Source organism: Hesperophylax consimilis, chromosome 20 (assembly GCF_061612785.1).
Source record: "Hesperophylax consimilis isolate HC1 chromosome 20, BYU_Hcon_1.0, whole genome shotgun sequence".
Classification (NCBI taxonomy): Eukaryota; Metazoa; Arthropoda; class Insecta; order Trichoptera; family Limnephilidae; genus Hesperophylax; species Hesperophylax consimilis.
Window position 1 is genome coordinate 25,024,492 of NC_142855.1, and position 19,995 is coordinate 25,044,486.

At 36.7% G+C, this 19,995-nt stretch overlaps 1 protein-coding gene across 1 annotated transcript; it reads right to left on the reverse strand.

The window, feature by feature from the left end:
* Positions 1-5,097: 5,097 nt before the first annotated feature.
* LOC149414417 (uncharacterized) lies at positions 5,098-13,073 on the reverse strand. The gene is made up of 2 exons (XM_089643646.1): positions 11,780-13,073; positions 5,098-5,626 (listed from the first exon to the last, which is right to left on the reverse strand). The coding sequence occupies exons 1-2, from the start codon at positions 11,803-11,805 to the stop codon at positions 5,323-5,325; spliced, it is 330 nt and encodes a 109-aa protein (XP_089499772.1). The 5' UTR covers positions 11,806-13,073; the 3' UTR covers positions 5,098-5,322.
* Positions 13,074-19,995: the final 6,922 nt, after the last annotated feature.

The following is a 19,995-nucleotide window of genomic DNA, read 5'->3' on the forward strand; positions in this document are numbered from 1 at the left end:
ACAATTCGTGGTGAAATATATATATATACTTTTAACAGTGATTTTTTCATTGTTTGTTCATTTTTATTTCCTATACCTTTTCTATACATAAAAGTGAGCTCTGGCGTTATGAAATTTATATACAAATTCACATCTTATTTCTCATACCACTCTACCGACTGCGATAAAACTTTGTAACTTTGAGTTGTGCGCATGCCCGCGAAGGTTTCCCTATATTATATTGAACTATGGCGTTGTGAAATTTGTATAAAGATTCTCTTATTATTTCCTATATCATTCATCCGATTGCGATGAAACTTTGGTGAGTTGCTTTGCGCACGCTGGCGAAGGTTTCCATACATAAAGGTGAACTCTGGCGTTATGAAATTTGCATTCAGATAGTATAATAGGTGGCGATCGAGTTTTTATAAAAATGTGTGCATTATTTCTTGTAGCTTAGCAGTAGGGACTGAAAGAGGGAAGGGTGAGGGTAATCCGTGAGGGGGCAGGGTTCGTGGCATGCGGGACAAATCTTTCTTTGAGTGGCATTGAAACGCGTGCCAGGTACTCGACAGTTCCATTATAATAATTTACTTCCATGATAATAATATATAAAACAATGTCCAACTTTTTTTATTTCTGACCGTGACCGGGTTTAGCCTATCAACCATCTTTAGACTTCCATCTTCGTTGTTACGACATAGCAACGAAAATGGGATATCCATATAATTTGAATAAAATCATTGCATTCCACCCCTTTTAATCCCCCTCCCTAAATTTAATGTATATGTATAAAGCACAGTTTAAGGAATATCTGTACCAGTCTGAAGATTACCGCAGTAGGCTGAATCTCTTACGATCAGATTTTTTTTTATGTGACACCTCACAAGAGCGTCCCTGCCAGTGTACAGACAGGGGAACTATGTAACCACCCGGTTGGGCGGCGTTGTGAGGTGGGTTAAGGTAGGGGCTGTAGGAAGGGATTTATTAATGCGGGCCTTGAAGAGGCTCAGATTATAGGAGAGAGATGCCGGTAGCTCGTTAGACACATACGACGACAAAAAACGACCCGTTCTCATGAAGCTAACGACAACCGTAAACGGGTGTTCCGCTCGTGTCCGTCGAGTTTCGCGCACGTGCACCGGTGCATTAGGGATCAATGCTGCTAGCTCCTTGGAGCAGGCCCATTGAAATACCTGTAGAACAGACACAGCATGCCCACATTGCGTCTATGCATTAGAGAAGGCAATCGGTCTGTTAACAACGGATTGTCAATCAGACGGATCGCCCTCCTTTGCACAGATTCAAGTAGGTTAATTAAGTATTTTGGGGCACCAGCCCAGAGGTGGCTCCCAAATTCAACTGTTGGGCGGACTTGAGACTTGTACAGGGTCAGCAGCTGGTCACTGTTGAAGGATATCCTAGCCGTGTACAAGACGTCCAGCTTCTTGGAAGCCTGATTTACTCGGGCTTCTATGGATCCCCGATACTTGAGCCGGTCTGATATACTAACTCCAAGCATTTCAATGGAGTCTTTATTGGGGAGAGTGCTCCCATAGAATTGCGCCTAAACAGTACGCGTGGCCAAAAAACTAAATCACTTAAATTATATGAAATTTACGCAAAATAATTTCAGTGAATAATATACCTATACATGATTTTTTAGCTAAAAATTAAAATCCTACCCTTTTTGTTGGTAATACTCAGATTCGTAATCAAAACCCCAAAACACACAAATGAGGAAAAAATCAGAATTATAATTTATTATATTACAATAATTTATTTCAACAAACTGCCTAATCACTATAGATCAATTTGTAAATCTCAAACGGCTACATACAAATACGGATATACTGAAAATTTCTAATTGAAATACTAATCTAACTAGTTTAATATGAATTGTCAGTCAAAAAACCAATTTTGACAGCAAAAACTTGCAAAAAGTAGAGTCTGAGCGAAAACAGAAAAGTGAACACGCTGTATAACAAATTCATTGCAATATTTAAAACAAAACAAATTTGGTATTGATAGAGATCTTTAAAACTAACACTTACCGCTCTATTTCCGCACTGCTGCGTATTTATGCACTTTTGTAATTAGTAATTGACATTTTCCTGTTGTTTTGTCAATCAAAAACTCCTTGGTATATATTTAAATGCTTTTTTACTTCCGCGTAACACCATTAAACAAACACCGTTGGAATGTAAAAACATAAGATGGCGGCATCACGTGATCCTCGCATCGTGTTGTAATTGGTCGGTTGGTGGAGTTTGAACAAACTAGCACGCAATTTTAATTCTCGACTCTAGGAGGTTGGCCTAATAAGGAGATTGGCCAAACAAGGACTCACTTTTAGAATATTGTTGTGGACATTGACATTTTAAAATGCTTATAATTAATTGTAGCAGGCTGATAAAACTATTTTTTCTTCATCGAACGACGCGTAATTTGATCCTTAACAATATTGCGTTAAAAACTCATTTTCGCTAAAATGGTCGTTTGGACAATTAAGCACTGGGGCGATGATATGTTGCCGAGTACAAATGGGGATCTCCGTCCAGACACGTGCTGACTCACATTATACAATAGTATCTATGAGACGATGTATGAATGAGTGTGTGGCCAAGACTGAGTTGTTTGGCGGTCCGTCCTCTCTGCTTCCCCCTGAGGGGAAAAAGCTTTATGGTTAGTTAGTTAGTTAGTTATGTTTTACAAAACACAGATTGTGACACAGTGGATAAAAAACATGTTCATGTTCTGAGTGCAACTATTCATGTTTTTCGAAGGGATGTTTGATAAAACACATTATGACTCATAGTGGAGAAAAACCATTTTCATGTTCTGAGTGCATGTTCTCAAAAGGGTAATCTGACAAATCACATGCTGACTAACCATGAAGGTACACCTTTGTCATAGTACGAGTGAAAGAAATACAATTTCGAAAGGTTTTTTGAGACAAGTTATTATTGATAGAAGAGTGAGGAAAAGAGTTTTCATGATCTTAGTGCAATTATTCATAGTCTCGAAAAAGTTTTCTGACGAACAACATGCTGACTTGCAATAAAAAGTTTTCGGAAAACATTTGTAATTAAATATTTCAACAAAACAGTTATTCACAAAATTCTCAATGGGATGCACGGTAATGGTAAACATGAAAAAAGTATCAGAGACAATAATAATATTCTCGGAAGTAGCACCTACTCTCTCACAGCTCGTACATCTGAGAACGTTAAAAGTTGATCTAAATTTCGAAAAAAAAAAATAATTCGACCAACGAAAAAGAAAATATTGATGTATTGAAGAACAATGGTACCGAAGAATTAGCCGCCGAAATCCAGTCCAAGCTATCCTGAAACGATCAAATCTTACTACATCGCAAGCAACGAACGATGCATTCGAACATCATCTCATATACTCTTTCATAATTACATCTTTTATCGTGATCCTTTTACCGTACATACGCCTCAGGGATCTCATTTTCAATTCAACTTCAATTTCATCCTACGATCAGAAACATACCCCACTGTTTGTCATTTATTTCAATTAACTGATTTGATTTCAATTAATTCACTGACTACGCGATTAAAACAGCAACGACATCTTGCTATTTCAATTCTTAGTTTATAACGATATTTTACCATAATTTAGAAATTGGCATGTATTATAAAATATTATATGAAAGACATTCGAAATACCCAAATGTTATTATGACCACCCTGTATAGAGCTGTAACGGACGATAAGTTGATACGATTTGCTGATAAAAGAATGAAATATTATTTATCTGTTGCATTTTCCATGAAAATTTTTTATCGTTCTCTACAGTGTACATCTTTACGCACTGTGTGTGTTGAAATCTCCCGGAAAGACACTAAAATAACTTTGTAAAAAGCAAAATCACAAGTGAAGATATTTACTTTTGTTGCGCTAACGAACGAATGTATGGTATAAAAGCAATCACGTGATCATCCCGCTGTGCTGCCATTGGCTGTTTGGTCTGTTAGAGTAATACGCCCGTAACGGAGAGTTAGCATTTCACACATAGGCTAAGATATGGCTTGGTTGTTGGATACATTTATATGAAATGTAACTTAACGGCCGGTTGAAAAATGAGGGTCATTTTGGCCAATGTGCGGATGTTGGATAAACACGCTCGACACGTTGCTTAATTTTGGTGGACTTAAGACAAACTGCGTTTCGAAAACACATTTAAATTACAAATTGATTCTTTTTTCACTTGTATCGTATAAATAAATGCTTTCTGAGTACAACTGCATTGTTTAATTTTGGATCAAGGTAGAAATATAAACCCACTTATTTCGCCAGAAATGTTTATTGCAGAAGAGACATAAAAATGATAAATCAACCTATTTATTTACTTTTAACAGGGAAGAATCTATGGCGACATCTATGAAAAACTATCCTAACATAAACATCAGCTTATGTATTAACTTTTAACAGTCTGTTGGAAAGGTAAGTATCTACATATAGCGACATCTATGCAAAGCTACACTCAACTCTATTTTCTAACATAAACTCCCCCCGAAAAAAGGATTGGAGGTCATTTTTTCTGAAACAAACCCCAAAACATATGAATAAAAATTAAGCAGCTAAATATCTACATATATGCCAAAATTAATTTGGAAGAAACAAAAATAGTAATTATTAACTATAACTGTTAATACTAAAAAAATTGATTAACAATAAATATTTGAAATAATAGGTAACCTATTTCTAAGCATAAGTTTAAACATAAGACTACTCTAAAAACGAAATGACAATTTCAAACTAAGTAAAATTATACAAATTAATTAGGAGATTAAAATTATTACTTTCGTTCAAATAAAATTCATGCAATTCACTAAGCTATTCTATACTATAATTTAACAACTAAGATAATTCCAATAACCTTGTTCTAACAGAGATCATAACAATAATCAAACATAAAACAAATAATATAGACAACACAACATGGAGCGCTGGTTTCCTGGTCATCCTTCTTAAGGGTTTGTGTTTTTCTATAGTTCATTACCACATTTATAATTAGTTTCTTCAGATGTACACAAATGTGTAGTTTGAAATTACATATAGCCAGCAGGCTATCTCGGTTTATAAGCGTTCATTTTTTTTTCTTAGTATATACGGATCTACAATCCTTTTTTTATTTTGTACATTTTTTATCAAACTCGCAAGTTTTATTGTTATCCACTTTTTTATGCACTGTTTTTACCCTTTATTTATTATTATTATTATTTTTATTTATGATAATACACAAAAATTTTATATTGTTTTTATCACGAAACTTTTTATATTGTTTTGCACAAAACCTTTTTTTATTTTGCGCTTACTCAGCGTCTGGTCCGTTGGGTGGGGGTGTCGACATTTTCAACTCCTCGTTGTCATCTATTGGCAACAGACAGATCTTTGAAATGGCCCTCTGGATGATGCCTTTCGACGTGATGATGGTCGCCACGCGAACTCTTCCATCAGCGCCAGGATGAACGGCGCTCACACGTCCCAGCCTCCAGTAGCAAGAAGGGACGTTGTCCTCCTTTATTACGACCATGTCGCCAGACCGCATCTGCCTTTGATTCTTATTGGTCCATTTGCTTCTGGATTGAAGTTCTGCTAAGTACTCCTTCCGCCACCTCGACCAAAAAAATTGTACAATCTGGATTAGTTTTTGGTAATTGTTTAATCGATTGAATGTGATATGTTCCAAATTTTGTTCTGGAATCGCCGCCAAACTAGTTCCTATTAGAAAGTGACCAGGAGTCAAGGGATTAAGGTCATAAGGATCATTTGATAAGGGAGACAGTGGCCTGGAGTTTAAGCAAGATTCAATTTGACACAACACCGTATTAATCTCTTCATAAGTTAATGAAGCGATACTGGTTATTCTTTTTAAGTGATGCTTAACTGACTTTATCCCAGCCTCCCAGAAACCCCCAAAGTTCGGCGCACGAGCTGGTATAAATTGCCATTGTATTCCTAATGTGGATAAATAATTATCAATTTTATCATTAGACATATTTAAAAAATTATAAATTTCTCTTAGTTCATTATTAGCCGCTTTAAAATTGGTTGCATTGTCCGAGAACATTTTGCTTGGTCTACCACGACGCGAGATAAACCGTTTCAAAGAGTTTAAAAAACTCTCTGCGCTCAAGGACAGCACAGCTTCTAAGTGCACGGCTTTAGTGACCATGCATACGAACAAGCAAATATATGATTTAACGCTATGTGATTTTCTGTGAATACCCGACTTTATTAATATTGGTCCACATTGAAGTTACCCACCGCTTTCCCACCCCGGTATAGGTGACTTATGGTCACCCCTTCGGAGTTCTCGCAAGAATCTAATTTTTTTGAATAAACGGCTCTACAATTTAAAGTGAAGTTAGACCTTCAATGTCCCCGCATACGGTGTTAGGAAGCGGTATGCAAGCGCTTACAGATGAGTGACTACAATGGGTGTTATGATCAATGAATACTTCTCAAAAATTTAAAACAAGAACAAATAAACATAGAAAATCAGGACAAAGTTAGAAAGCGTAGAATTCACAGTCTATTTACGAGAACGAAAAAGGGAGAAAAAAGAAAGAGGAACATATTGTACCAAAGTATCAGCAACCTAAAGTAGAGAAAAGAGATGAGAAGTACATGGTAAATAAGAAAAAAAAAGAAAAAAATACATGATCAGTAACCATCGCGAATATCGTGTGGTCACCGAATTCAGGTGAGCTGTAAGCAAGAGAAAAAGAAAACACAAAAGAAAAGTGGTTCAATGCCTCGCAGCTGGCAGTCCCGAGGATGGATTGGTGGTGGTTGGGAAGACAAATGCAGGTCCAAGTGCCGCGCCCCTAAGCCGACCTCGTGGTGGTGCCCAGAAGAAAGTATATGGGATGATAGGGATTAACCCTAAAGACCCTAGGGGAGAAAAGCGTCAGGAAGTCGGAGGCAGGGCGGAAGGCACCCAGGTCAGCACGGACTTCCCTCTGACCCACAACCACCCTCAGGGGTGGCACAGATGTCTGGCAGAGTTCCATAAGTGCTAGAGCTTCAGTGAGCTTATGCGGGGACAAGGTCCGTGAACAACCCCTTATGGGGATATCAAACAACACAAAACAAGCAATGGAGTTCAGTTCTGGTCTGAATGGTTTCAAGATCTAAGATAGAAAAAAAAAGAAAAGAAAAAAAAAAGAAAAAAAAAACATACAGTCAGAAAACATTAGTGTCTATTAAGTAGATGAAAATTAACAATCGCAATAAACAATATAAAGTCAACAATTTTACAATCATAAAGTTTTACCTGAAAGAATAAGAGAATTAGATAAAAGAAGTAAAAATAAAAACATATGAAACACATTGTTTGGATTACTATAAAAGTAGATAAGTATATGCTAGAAAGAAGAGACAAGAAACATGTAGAGTTGCCAGTGCCATAAGATTAACTTGAACCATAGTCTGTCATCCTCACTTGTACATTGATTGCAGCAGCTTGGGCAGGGCAATCTCTATCCCCTGTGGGATGGTCGGCAGGTTTTTTGAAACGTGTACAAGTGGCACAGACAGCGGGAAGGGCTTTCTTAGGGCAAGTCTCGTAGTTATGCCCCAAAGTGGCGCAGTGACGGCAGGTTTCATTGTCTTGCTGACAATACTTACTAATGTGCCCATATTGTTGGCATTTGAAACACCTGGTTGCCCCCGTATAATCCCGAGTACGGCAGGCATTCCATCCAAGGAAGCACATACCGCTGTCTATGAGAACTTTTCTGGCTAACGGGTGACATGTAACCACCATGTTCATGGTGGGAGTGTCTCTCTTGCCAAAAAGCGAAACTCGCCGCATGGTTCTAAGATGATCTTCAAGAGAAAGCGTCGTTTGACCTACTAGATTATTGGTAAAGACCTCAGAGAAGAGCTCCTGGTCTGCAGATTGCTCTCCTTTAGGGACATTGTATAAGACAATCTTGGGAAGGCGTCCAAGTGGATTGATCATTTTAAGACCATTTGCAGCGAGCTTCGCTTCGGCCTTCCTGATGTTCTCCAATCCTTTTTTGTCTCTGGCTTGGAAAGCCATGCCAGCACCCTTGATTTTGCGGGACCGAACAATCTGGAAGTCATCTTGTTTAGGGTTGAGAACCTTCTCAAGCTTCTTCAGAGTGTCCTCCGAAGTTTTACCCTCCGGCACCTGAGGATAGAATAGGACAGTCAGCGGTTTCTGAGGAATCGGTCGTTCATGACCGTTCACCAGAATCTTTTTTGAAGCAGGCAGGTTAGCAGCAGCGTTAGCATAGGAGAAAGTCTCCTTATGTAGTGGCATAGTAGGAGCAGGAACTGATCGAGAGTTAATGAGCAGGTCTAGCCTAGTTGTAATGGCCGATTGAGCATTCAACATCTCGTCTATGGTAGAACTTCTTGTCGAGAGAGTGTTCATTTCCAACATCAGACGAGTAATGTCCGACATGAGGTCATCTAGGGTGGAGTTCAGCAAGTTTTTATCAGCCTTATTAAGCTTGTTACTACCATCTGAGATTATTACACGAATTTTTTGGCATTTTTTCCAGAGCTGGAATTGCCTTCATTTCTTGATTGCCAGGCGAGTCACTGTACCTAACTCGTTTTTTATTTTCGGCATTCGGAGTGGTGTAGGGAACAATGGAAGGCATTTCTTGATTATCAGCTCTAGTCGGAGTATCCTGGGCAGTAGTTTGTGTAGTACCTGCTTCAGCTCGTTTTTTATTTTCAGCAGTCGGAGTGGTGGAGGGAGCAGCGGAGGGCACTTCCTGGTTATCAGCTATAGTCGGAATATGCCGGGCAGTAGTTTGTGCAGCTCCTGCTTCACTGTCTGCCTCAGTTGTAACAATATCCCTATGGGACTTTTTTTTATATTTTGTGGCTTTAGAAGGTCCAGCAGTAGGCGGAATGGTGGATAAAATATCCTCAATTTCTTTCAACAGTTGTTTACGACTCTTCGGAGGAATCGCAGAATTCCCAATGGAGCTGTCCGAATCATCGGAAGGACCCTCACTAGACGCCATTTATAAAGAAAGAGGGAAAAAAAGACAAAAAAGGAAAAAAAAAGAAATGGGGAAAAAATATTTTTTCCCCAGATTTTACAAAATTTTCCCCAAAAATGGGGAAAAATGTCGGGAAAAAACTTTTCAAAAATGTCAATACATATGAAGAAATGTCAAAATTGGATATCGAAAAATGTTTTAAAGAAAAATCAATAAATATAAAAAAAAAGTATTTAGGATTGATCCAACAAAGCTTCCAGAAGCCTCTAGAAGATTCCAGAAGGCTCTAGAATGTTCTAGAACAATCCATTGAAAAAAAAAATAGCACGTGGTGAGAAAGGAAAGAATTTTGTAAACAAGTGACGTCACAGAAGAATGTTTACGCGAGAGCTTCTAGAAAGTTCTAGAGAGTTCTGGAAAAAGACTAGAGAAAAACATGGTAACAATAAGGTCACTGCCCTGGAGAAAAAAAAAACCACTATTTTCACAAAGGAATATCACAAAATCACTGTTTTTTAACGGGAAAAGTATGGGCGATAGAGGATCGAACGTATAACTGAATTTATATTGTTAAATAGAAAGAAAAAACACAAAAACGGGTACGCAAATACGACAAAGTACTGCGTAGTACGGAAAACACTCGTAAAAACGGGCAAAAGCCCGTATTTAAACAAAAGAAATACACTGTTGTGTTGTAAATAGTGATACTGATAACGTATATGTAAAAAATATTAAAAAAAGCGAAAATTTTCGTTATTTTCGGGAGTACTACAAGGTTTGAGAATTGTAACTCCGGAGCGAGATTAAAGCGACTGCACTAGCGGGCGGCGAGAACTGAACTGAATATTGGTCCACAGTAGTCCACTCCTGTTATATGAAATGGCCTACATTCAGTTATCTGAAATGGTCTACATTCAGTTATTCTTTCAGCTGGTAGGTCGGCCATTAACTGCTGTTCGGATTTGGGATTACATCTATAACAAATTATACATTTTTTTATTATTTTTTTTACAACATTCCTTCCCTTAATCGGCCAAAATTTCATTCTAATCAACGCCAATAATGACTGCGTTCCCGAGTGTAAGTTCAAGTAATGATAGTGTTTTACAATTAGCTCTGTTAATTTATGATGCGAAGGTAACAAAATTGGGTGCTGCTGGCCTTCGGTTACCATTTTACCTTTGGAGAGCCTTCCCCCCACACGAATTAGATCCATTTCAATAAAAGGATCTAATGACTTTAGTGCACTATTCCTAGGTATATTACCTCCATTATTTAAAGCTCGAATTTCGTCTCTGAAACAGTATGATTGCGCCCGAGATATTAATTTGTTTACTGAATTTTCCAACTCACTAACTGTCAATTTACTATAGCGGCGCTGCGAAGGGTTTCTACAATTAAAAATAAATCTATTAATGTATGCTGTTACTCTCTGTAATTTGGAAAAATTGGAATATCTATCAAAAATGTCCCAGTCCTGTTTCACAGCAGACAACAGTGCCGAGCTTGTTTTGATCTCTGGTGGATCAATACAAAGTGAGTTGGAATTTGGCCAGCACGCTGAATCCAACGTCAGCCAATCTGGACCATGCCACCAAATGCTGGAAATTAATAAATGTGAAACGCCGATTCCTCTGGAAAGCACGTCTGCTGCATTGTCTTCCAACCGTACATGGTTCCATTGCTCCGGCTGACTGGTTTCCTGGATTTCCGCCACTCTATTAGCAACGAAAGTGTTCCATCTTACTGGCTGATCCCTGATCCAGCACAGTACTATTTGGGAATCACACCAGTATGTAGTAGGTATATCCGGAGTACATAGAGCATCTTTAATGTAATTCACTAGTTTTGTCAGTAATACGGCTCCACATAATTCTAACTTGGGTAGAGAAACACTTTTCAAAGGCGCTACCCGTGATTTGGACATTATCAAATTGGAGTACTTCTTACCCAATTTGTCAGTAGACACCATATAAACACAGGACGAATATGCCTTTTCTGAGGCGTCACAAAATCCATGTAGCTGTAAATTTACATGATCTTGACATATTATTATTTAGACCGGTCAGTGGTTGAGTGGGCATAGCGCTTGGGTCTCACCCGAGCGTCGCGTGTTCGATTCCTCGGCTGGCTAAGTCCTCCATCACAACACAAGCAACATTTTCGGCTTTCTGTGGTGGTAGTAGGAGATTTTCAAACATTGTTGGGTTATTCGTAACCCGGGAATGTTTGTCTTTCTTTTTAAATAAAAAAAAAATAAAAAAAAAAAAATATTATCTTTCTACCTATTCTTAAATTATTTAATTGAGGCAGTTCATTCACATATGCTTCCCATGTCTTCAACATATCATATGGAATAGGCTCATCCCATTGAAGCTTTGCCTGCCACAATTTTTGCATCAATAATTTAGCAATAACAGTAACAGGACCTATTAATCCTAACGGGTCAAATATGGACGCAATGCATGACAGTATTTGTCGTTTGCTATTAATTGGATTTTTTGATAACTTCACTGTGTATAAGAAATTATCCTGCTGATTGTTCCAAGACAGGCCTAATATTTTGTTGTCATTTGAATCTGTACTAATAATCATATCTGACATACTTTCTTCCTTCGAACATAACGAGGGCAAATTCGACCGCCATTTCCTTAAGTTCATGCCAGCGGATTCCATGATGGATATTAGTTGTTCTTTAATTATTAAACAGTTTTCTTCAGTTTCATCTCCAGTAATTAAATCATCCACATAAAAATTATTCTTTATAATCTGACTGACCTTGTGGTTTGATGATATATTTTCATTTCCCAGCTGCTGGAGGCATCTAGTTGCTAAAAATGATGACGGCCCTAGACCGTAGGTAACGGTGTTAAGTCGATAATGCTGAATTTCCTCCTCCGGGAAATTTTTCCATACTATTCGCTGTAGATCTCTGTCTTCGGGTCGCACCAATATTTGCCTGTACATTTTCTCAATGTCGGCTGTTATCGCGTACTGGTGTTTTCTGAAACATATCAATTGTGCGGCTAAATCTTTCTGTAAAACAGGTCCTATCATGAGAGCATCGTTTAACGATATACCATTGGATGATTTTGCTGAACCGTAAAATACCACTCGAGTCTTAGTGGTAGTGCTTGATTCTTTCAATACTGCATGATGTGGCAAATAAAAATAACAATCTTCATTAGAAGGTGCTTCGCACCGGGTCATGTGACCCAAGTCTATATATTCCTGCATGAATTCCTTATATTTTTTCATCAGGTCAGGATTTGAAGAAAATTTCCTTTGCAAATTGCAAAGTCTTTTTTCCGCCATGGGCAGCGTTTCTCCCAACTGTTTAACACAGGGGCGCTGTGGTAAGCTTACCATGAAACGACCATTGTCATTCCTTTTATAAGTGTCCTTGAAAATCTCCTCGCACGCTCGCTCCTCATGGCTCCGGTGCTTCACCGGTTGGAATTCTTCTAATTTCCAGAAGTTTTCAATCTGTTTATGGATTATATTTAATGATAGTTGACAAGATTTTACTGGCCTTTTTATTTTTGTTGTGACGAGGGGTCCTGACACCAGCCATCCAAATTCAGTTCTCTGTAATATGGGTCCTGAGTCTCCATTTCGAAGTTGATCTTGCTTCATAATTTCCCAAAAGATTTCCGCTCCGAGTAGCATATCTATGGAGCTTGTTTCATAGAAGGCAGGATCCGCTAACTGAAGACCATCAGGTATGTTGGCATCCTTTTTCTGTAAAGAAATTTGCGGCAGATGACTTGTTACTTCTTTCAAAACGAGACATTCTATGTCTCTTTCATACGGTGAATAGTTCGAGAAAATTCTTAAATTTATGCTATTTTTAATATTCAATATTTTGTTTTGGATTCCGGTAATCGGTATGTTTGCCCTTTTGGGTTTTAATTGCAACCTTGTTGCAAATTCTTCTGTTATAAAATTGGACTGAGAACCACTATCCAATAAAACTCTAGCCTTAATCAAATTTCCGTTATTATTCAACACTTTAATAACGGCGGTAGATAACAAAACAAAACTATTAGATATTTTCGTAGAGTGATTTGTAACTAAAGGTTTATTATTTGATGTTGATGGTGAATCCTTATCCTGAGACTTCGAATTATCTGTTTCCTTTTTTAAATGCAACAAAGTATTGTGCGAGTTATTTTCGCATATTCGACAATTGTATTTACTTTTACATTCTTTTAGCTTATGACCCAAGCACAAACATTTCAAACACGCATTTACTTGACGTATCTTTATAATTCTATCCTTAGTATTTAATATTAAAAATTTTTTACAATTATAAACCTTATGATCGCCTTTGCAAATAATACATTTTGTCATTTGAGGCGTTAAAGAAATCATAGCTTCTTTTCGGTATTTGAAAGGAAAAGTTTTATTTTGATTAAATTTTCCTTCAGTAATCCCAGCAAATTCTAAAATCTGAACTCGATCTGATAAATATTTTATAAACTCTTTATATGTGGGTAGATTTTCTTTTGTGGCAAATACTTCCCAATGATGTCGGGTTTCACTATCTAGTTTTCGCGACAATAAATATATTAACATGATATCCCAATTTTCGGTGGGTATATTTAACTTATTTAACGATTTTAAATGTAATTCGGATTCATCGATAAGATTCCTTAATGCTACGGAATTTTCAAATTTTATTTCAGGCAATTTGAATAATGCTTCAACGTGCTTATGTGTAATAATTTTTATATTTTGATAGCGAGAAGTTTACATCTCCCATGCAGTATGATAGTTCTCCTGGTTATTTGGAAGTGAGGTTAATAATTTAGCTGCGTCACCTTCAAGGCATGATCGCAGATAATACAATTTTTGAATAACTTCTAAAGATGGATTATTATCAACTAAAGCAACAAAAGTATCCCGAAAATTCAACCATTTTTCGTAACTCCCATTAAATTTTGGCAACTCAAGTATAGGCAAACGTATGTTATGTGATGTTGTATTCTGAACTTTATTTAACAATTTATCTTTAGCCTTAGCAACAAGATTATAATATAAATTTTCAAATGCTTGCCTTTCTGTTTTGGTTAATTCTTCCGGCGAAATTGCTTCTATGTTATCTTTTAATGAGTCGAAAGTGTCTAAAATTGGTTCAAGTTTCTTCAATCTGACTTCAATTTCAGATTGCGACAAATTATCACCGTTTATATATTCATTGAACCTAGTTAATTTCGCCTTGCAAATTCCACGCTGGTTAATCAAAGTTTTGAGATCCATTTTTAAATATCAAGAAAGGAGGTATTCACAGAACGTATTGTCAAATGATAATCACTTGTAATCAATCACTACACGTGCACTGTCCTTGATCACAGAACTTTACTAATTAACCGATAAACAATGAATTTTATCTGAATTTTATAAATGCAACAGCTCGATGGCTGTCAAAAAGAAAACAATTTGACACTATTGTTATTCTCTCCACAATCTCCACCGCGCATGCGTCAGCTTGCTTCGCGGCTGGGTTGGTGTTTTTACCGTCACGCGGTAAATTTCGAAATTTAAACTAACGGATTTTCAAATATAACCGCTCGTAATAAATCTTTTAAGAAATTTAAAATACTTGCTTTGTATTCTAACTTCTTTTTATATTGTTGTAACAATTATTATTGCTTACTACAATTTCGATGATGGGTATGAACTCAATTCAAACAACACTTGGTAACAATCAGCCCGATTCAATTTTAAAACAAACAAAGAAATACGGCTGTGTAATAAATCATGCTCTCCTGCCTGGGAAAATAAGGTAGGTATATGGGATATGGTCACTTGCCCGTTTTTCTGAAGATCCCCTCTGATGTTGGATGTTGAAGATGTTTGCTGGTTCTTTTATCATCCGCGATTCAATCGATAATACGGATCCGGCTCGAAGGACCACTGTTTAATTTTGGATCAAGGTAGAAATATAAACCCACTTATTTCGCCAGAAATGTTTATTGCAGAAGAGACATAAAAATGATAAATCAACCTATTTATTTACTTTTAACAGGGAAGAATCTATGGCGACATCTATGAAAAACTATCCTAACATAAACATCAGCTTATGTATTAACTTTTAACAGTCTGTTGGAAAGGTAAGTATCTACATATAGCGACATCTATGCAAAGCTACACTAAACTCTATTTTCTAACATGCATACTTAACTTAATTTCGCCAAAAATGGTCTGTTGGATAAAAACGAACTAGAGCGACGTTTTCACTATCATTTAGAGAATGTCTTCCGGAAAATGTATGTACATAAAACATGCATCTTTTATTTGTAGAAAGTAGAGAAAACTCGTTGTTTTTTAATCAAGTCGTAAAAATATATTTTTTGCGCGCTTACATTGCTAACTCTGGCTAAAACTTATGAGATACATCAAAATTATGTACTACGGAATTGTATATCTTAAAAAGGTCTGCAAAACAGCCCGCGGTGGCATGTGTCTATCTCCAAAAGTTAACCCCCAGAACGCCGGGTACAAGTCAGAGAGTAAAAATTAAAGTAAAAACAATCAGATCCATGTACAATAGCCTGGGCCGCCACTGTATGGTGAAAAAAATTGACTTATTTCAATAAGCGCTACCGATAAAAAGTTGTCTTAGGTCTTTATTGTTAATAAAAAATAAAAAAAAGTCGAAAAAAAAGGGTTCGAGTCCCGTTGGCGTCATGTATCTTTTATCAGGAGATTTTTCAATGTGGATGAGTGTTTCAAGCGAATAATTATTGCTTGTAAAATAATTGTTACCCTTTGTGCTATGCATAAAAAATCTTGTCTTAAAAACATTAGTTTACCAAAAAATAATAATTAATATTTGACAAGTTCAAGTATTTCACCTAAAAATGTAGACAATTTGTCTCGACGCCATCTAGTGAGAGAGTTAGCACTTACAATGCCTTTCTCATATAAAATAAAGTTGGTTGTTTTCAGGTGAAAAATGTAACAAGCAGTAATTGTTGAATGAAACACTAGTATATATTGAATAATTTCGCGGGTAAGAGATAAGCCGCCATAGCTCAGTGGTCAGAGCTGTCGACCGGAAATCGAAGGGACACGGGTTCGAGTCCCGTTGGCGTCATGTATCTTTTATCAGGAGATTTTTCAATGTGGATGAGTGTTTCAAGCGAATAATTATTGCTTGTAAAATAATTGTTAAAAAAAGTCATTTAATGTTATCATTTTTAGGTTCCATTTTGCGATCGAAAATTGATTAAAATACATTCTTTGTGAATTATTCCCAAGTGATAAAGTAATGAAAGAGTTATAATGACAATTTTCACAATAATTTATTTAGTATTAAATGCTGTTTCAACATTAAGAATTTAACTCATAAATATTACAGATATCGTATAGAAATAAACGTAATCAATTATTCCGGTATGAAATCATGCTTAGTTTCAATTTTTGGCATATTTTTTTTGGAGATTATGGTGGTAGTAATAATGCCTTCCCTGTTCTTCTTGTCACACACTTTCGAAGATGCTTCATTTACAACCTTCACACAGCGTTCTACCGATTGTGTGTGACAGGGGAATCTCTCAAATTTTATGAAACTGGAACTGATTTCTGAAGTTAGGTTAAGATCCTCCAGGTCTTGTTTTGTTACACCTTCTAAAATGGGAGGATATGTGATCGGCGTATCTTGCCAAGATATCATATCAATATAGCATTGTGTATTAAAATTCAATGTTGGTACTTTAAATGTTCGGAGCTCTGTCCGGGAAAACTCTCTGGGTTTCAACAAACGTCTTATCCCAAGTTCTTTGATGATAGGCGATTCATCGGTTATCATTGATAAGAGTAAATTTTCCGGATGAGCGTAGTAAGCATTTCGCTGTATTACGGGATAAATTATGGCTTTTAATTCGTCCGAAAGATAGCGCGAATAGTTTATCATATTATAAATTTGCCTCGCACCATCTTTGCACGACACATGTAGTTTTATATCAAACCACATGGGAACGTATACCCTCATGATAAATGTGGTTAATATGACCAGATTTTTTGATGACGTTGCGCATCCAATATACAGTCGTAGGATACGACTCGCTGTAGTAAGCCATCGTGCAGGTGACATCACTCCTGGGATTCTTCGGGCAATAATAGGATGACAACGTCCGCTGGAAACTGTTTTGAAATTTTTTGATCGGTGCTTAAATCAGCATGCAGGACATCGGTCGAGTACTCCAAATCAATATTTAAAAAAGATTGAACCGTAAATTATGACAATTATGAAGGCCTACGGGGCCGGGAAAAGCACGAGGTCCAGTAGTTGTGCCATCCAACTTAATAATCAAATGGCGTAGAAGCAGCTCGTTGCAATGAAAAAGACAGATCAGCCACTGTACTGGACGATTTAAGTGTCTCTCCATCGTTCGAATCACACCACCAGTTGTTCCCGTGTTAACATTTGTACCATCACAACCAATTGCTTTTAAATGGTCAAGTGAAATGTTTTGACAAACAAAGTATTCTATAATTGCTTTGGTTATATTAACGGCAGTGCCTGACCTAGGGGTAATATGGGTCAAGAAATGAGATCCTGGTTCCACGATTAACGATACGTGTTCTTCAAGTACCGTGCTTTTATAATATTTCTGTCCTTTTTTTATATTAACCAAAGTCTTGTCCTTTCGACCATCAAAAAATAATCCACTTACTTTATCCCAAGTCTTTGATTTCATGAGTATAGATCTGGTACGCAGACGTGCGCGACGCAGTCTATTTTTATCAATTACTTTATTAGTATTATCCCGCGTTATTATGTTGCAATCATTTAAGACGGCAGAGGCGATTGCTGCACCAGCTCGATCCGCTCTATCCTGAACCTGTCACAGATCTTGGAGAGAACTGTAAAAGATGGAGATTTGCTGGTCGTCGGAAAAGCAGTGGTATTAGTCTTAAGTGGCCTACTTGATTTTGCGATCGGAGAAGATGATTTTGATGTTGAAGTGGAAGATAATGATACAGTGTATACAAATTCCTTTTCTTCACACATCTGGTCTTTTATTTTAGTGAGATCTTTTCTCTTTCTTTTCATAGATTTTTCAATTTGTTTCGTAGTCGGTGTATCAACACTGCCGATGAACATTTTTCTCTCACCTCTTTGGTCTTCCAAAAAACTGTTTTTCTTTAAGGGAAACTTTCCTTGCTTTCGAACAAGTACAATAATTGTCTTTACATTTACAAGAACAAATATCGAACAGTCGGGAGCTTGTTTCCTACTTTTTTTTTGAAACAGGAACTGCGGGCGGGAACTTTTTTTGTGTCGTATTACTACAAAAATAATAGATTCTAGTTATATACAGTAAAGCTACATACTTTATTAAAGAAGATTTCATAAATGCACATGATTAAACTGATCCAGAATAATTTATAATGAGACTGAAAAAAACTAATTTTTAGCATATTTTCTCCAACTTTAAAGGCAAAGTGGAGCCTTAAGATATTTTTTGAATTTTTTTAAAGTATATTATTTTGATGTTTTAGATACAAAGACAACTTTTTATAAGTAGCGTCAAATAGAATTCTGAAGAAAAAAAAATCGGCCCACACTAATATACAATAGCCAAGTTTACCCCGGGATATCAGAGAAACTATACGTGCAGTCTTGAATATTCATAGTGAAGATCATAGGCCGGTCCCTGATAATCCCAAACCTGGCCGCTGCTGCTTTTTTCCGCGCACAAAGGACAGAAAATCTCGATCTGTCTGTAACACTTGTCGCCGCCATATTTGTGTTGACCATCAATACAAAATCTGTCCTTCATGTAACGGCAAAAATGTCAATTAGTTTTTATTAATAAATTTTATTGTCTTTTCTTATTACTTTGCCATAATAGAAAAAATATTTTATATTTTATTAATTTTTTTTTGCGCGGGGTACTTCAGTACCCCATGGTAGGAATAATTACATTCCCAGAGTGGTAGGGTTTAAGAGTTAATGAGCTAATCAAAACAACTTAATCCTTTCGCGCCGCGATTAATTAAGTAATGCTTGCTGTGTCTGTTATGATTAATTACATGAGTGATATATAAAATATTGTCAAAATTTATTCACAACAGTTTAATCCCCGCAACAGAATGAATCTATTACAAAATGTTACACAGTTTAATTTCAACCCGTTAATTATTAGGAGACCAAATTTGGTCCCAAGCATCTACGAATTTGGTTTCCTAATATTTAAAGGGTTAACACCGAACACATCTTTAACCTTCGCAACACATCTTTCGTACAATAATCTATGTATTAAGGTGGGTCATTTAAAAAAAAATTATAATTTTAGATTCTGTTAGTGATAAAAGGGTGCCAAATGGGTTCAAACCGACGTGTTTAAAATTTTTTAAATTTCTGATACGATCTTCTTCCTCCAGATTCACTTCAAAGTTTTGAAAATTTTCATTTTTAGACGTATTTTCTAGTGTGTATAAAAGTTACTACAAATCTTTTATACTATATTTTTTGTAATATTCTATGGCAAATATGGTACGTATTTACGAATTCATTTACAAAAAATCCGAGTTTTGATTATTAGTGGCTCGAGGTGAGGGCGGGGGAAGCACCGATTGCACTAAGCGCAGCGACTCTGCGCAACCGACGTCGGAGTTTGGAGTCAGTATCGCTACGGCTCTTTAAGCGGTAGGTCACGTTGCACAAGTTTTCGCAATGGAACGTTCTCGGAATGCGTTAAAAAGTCCCATATTTGGTGAAATTTGCGACGTTAAAGACAATGTTTTACCAACTTATTGTGATGTTATGAAGTTTTATGAGTGGACCAGGCATCAAATAAAATTAAATCAAGAGACCAAACTAGAACCCGAATTTCAGCAATTAGAGTGTATTGTGACTGCACAAATTGAAGAAATATGGAGAAAGGCTTCTATTCCCATTGTTACACACTCGCGAGTAGCACGCATGTTGAGGTCATATCATTTTAAATGCAAAAACCTTCTTAAGTCACATCCTAAAA

What these genes read in the sequence shown, in the direction of transcription:
- LOC149414417 (XM_089643646.1), bottom strand. Translation starts at nt 11,805, where the DNA reads ATGAAAATATATCATCAAACCACAAG. An exon ending in ATATATCATCAAACCACAAG is followed by an intron (nt 5,627 to 11,779) that starts GTCAGTCAGATT and finishes TTTTTGGTCGAG; the next exon opens with GTGGCGGAAGGAGTACTTAG.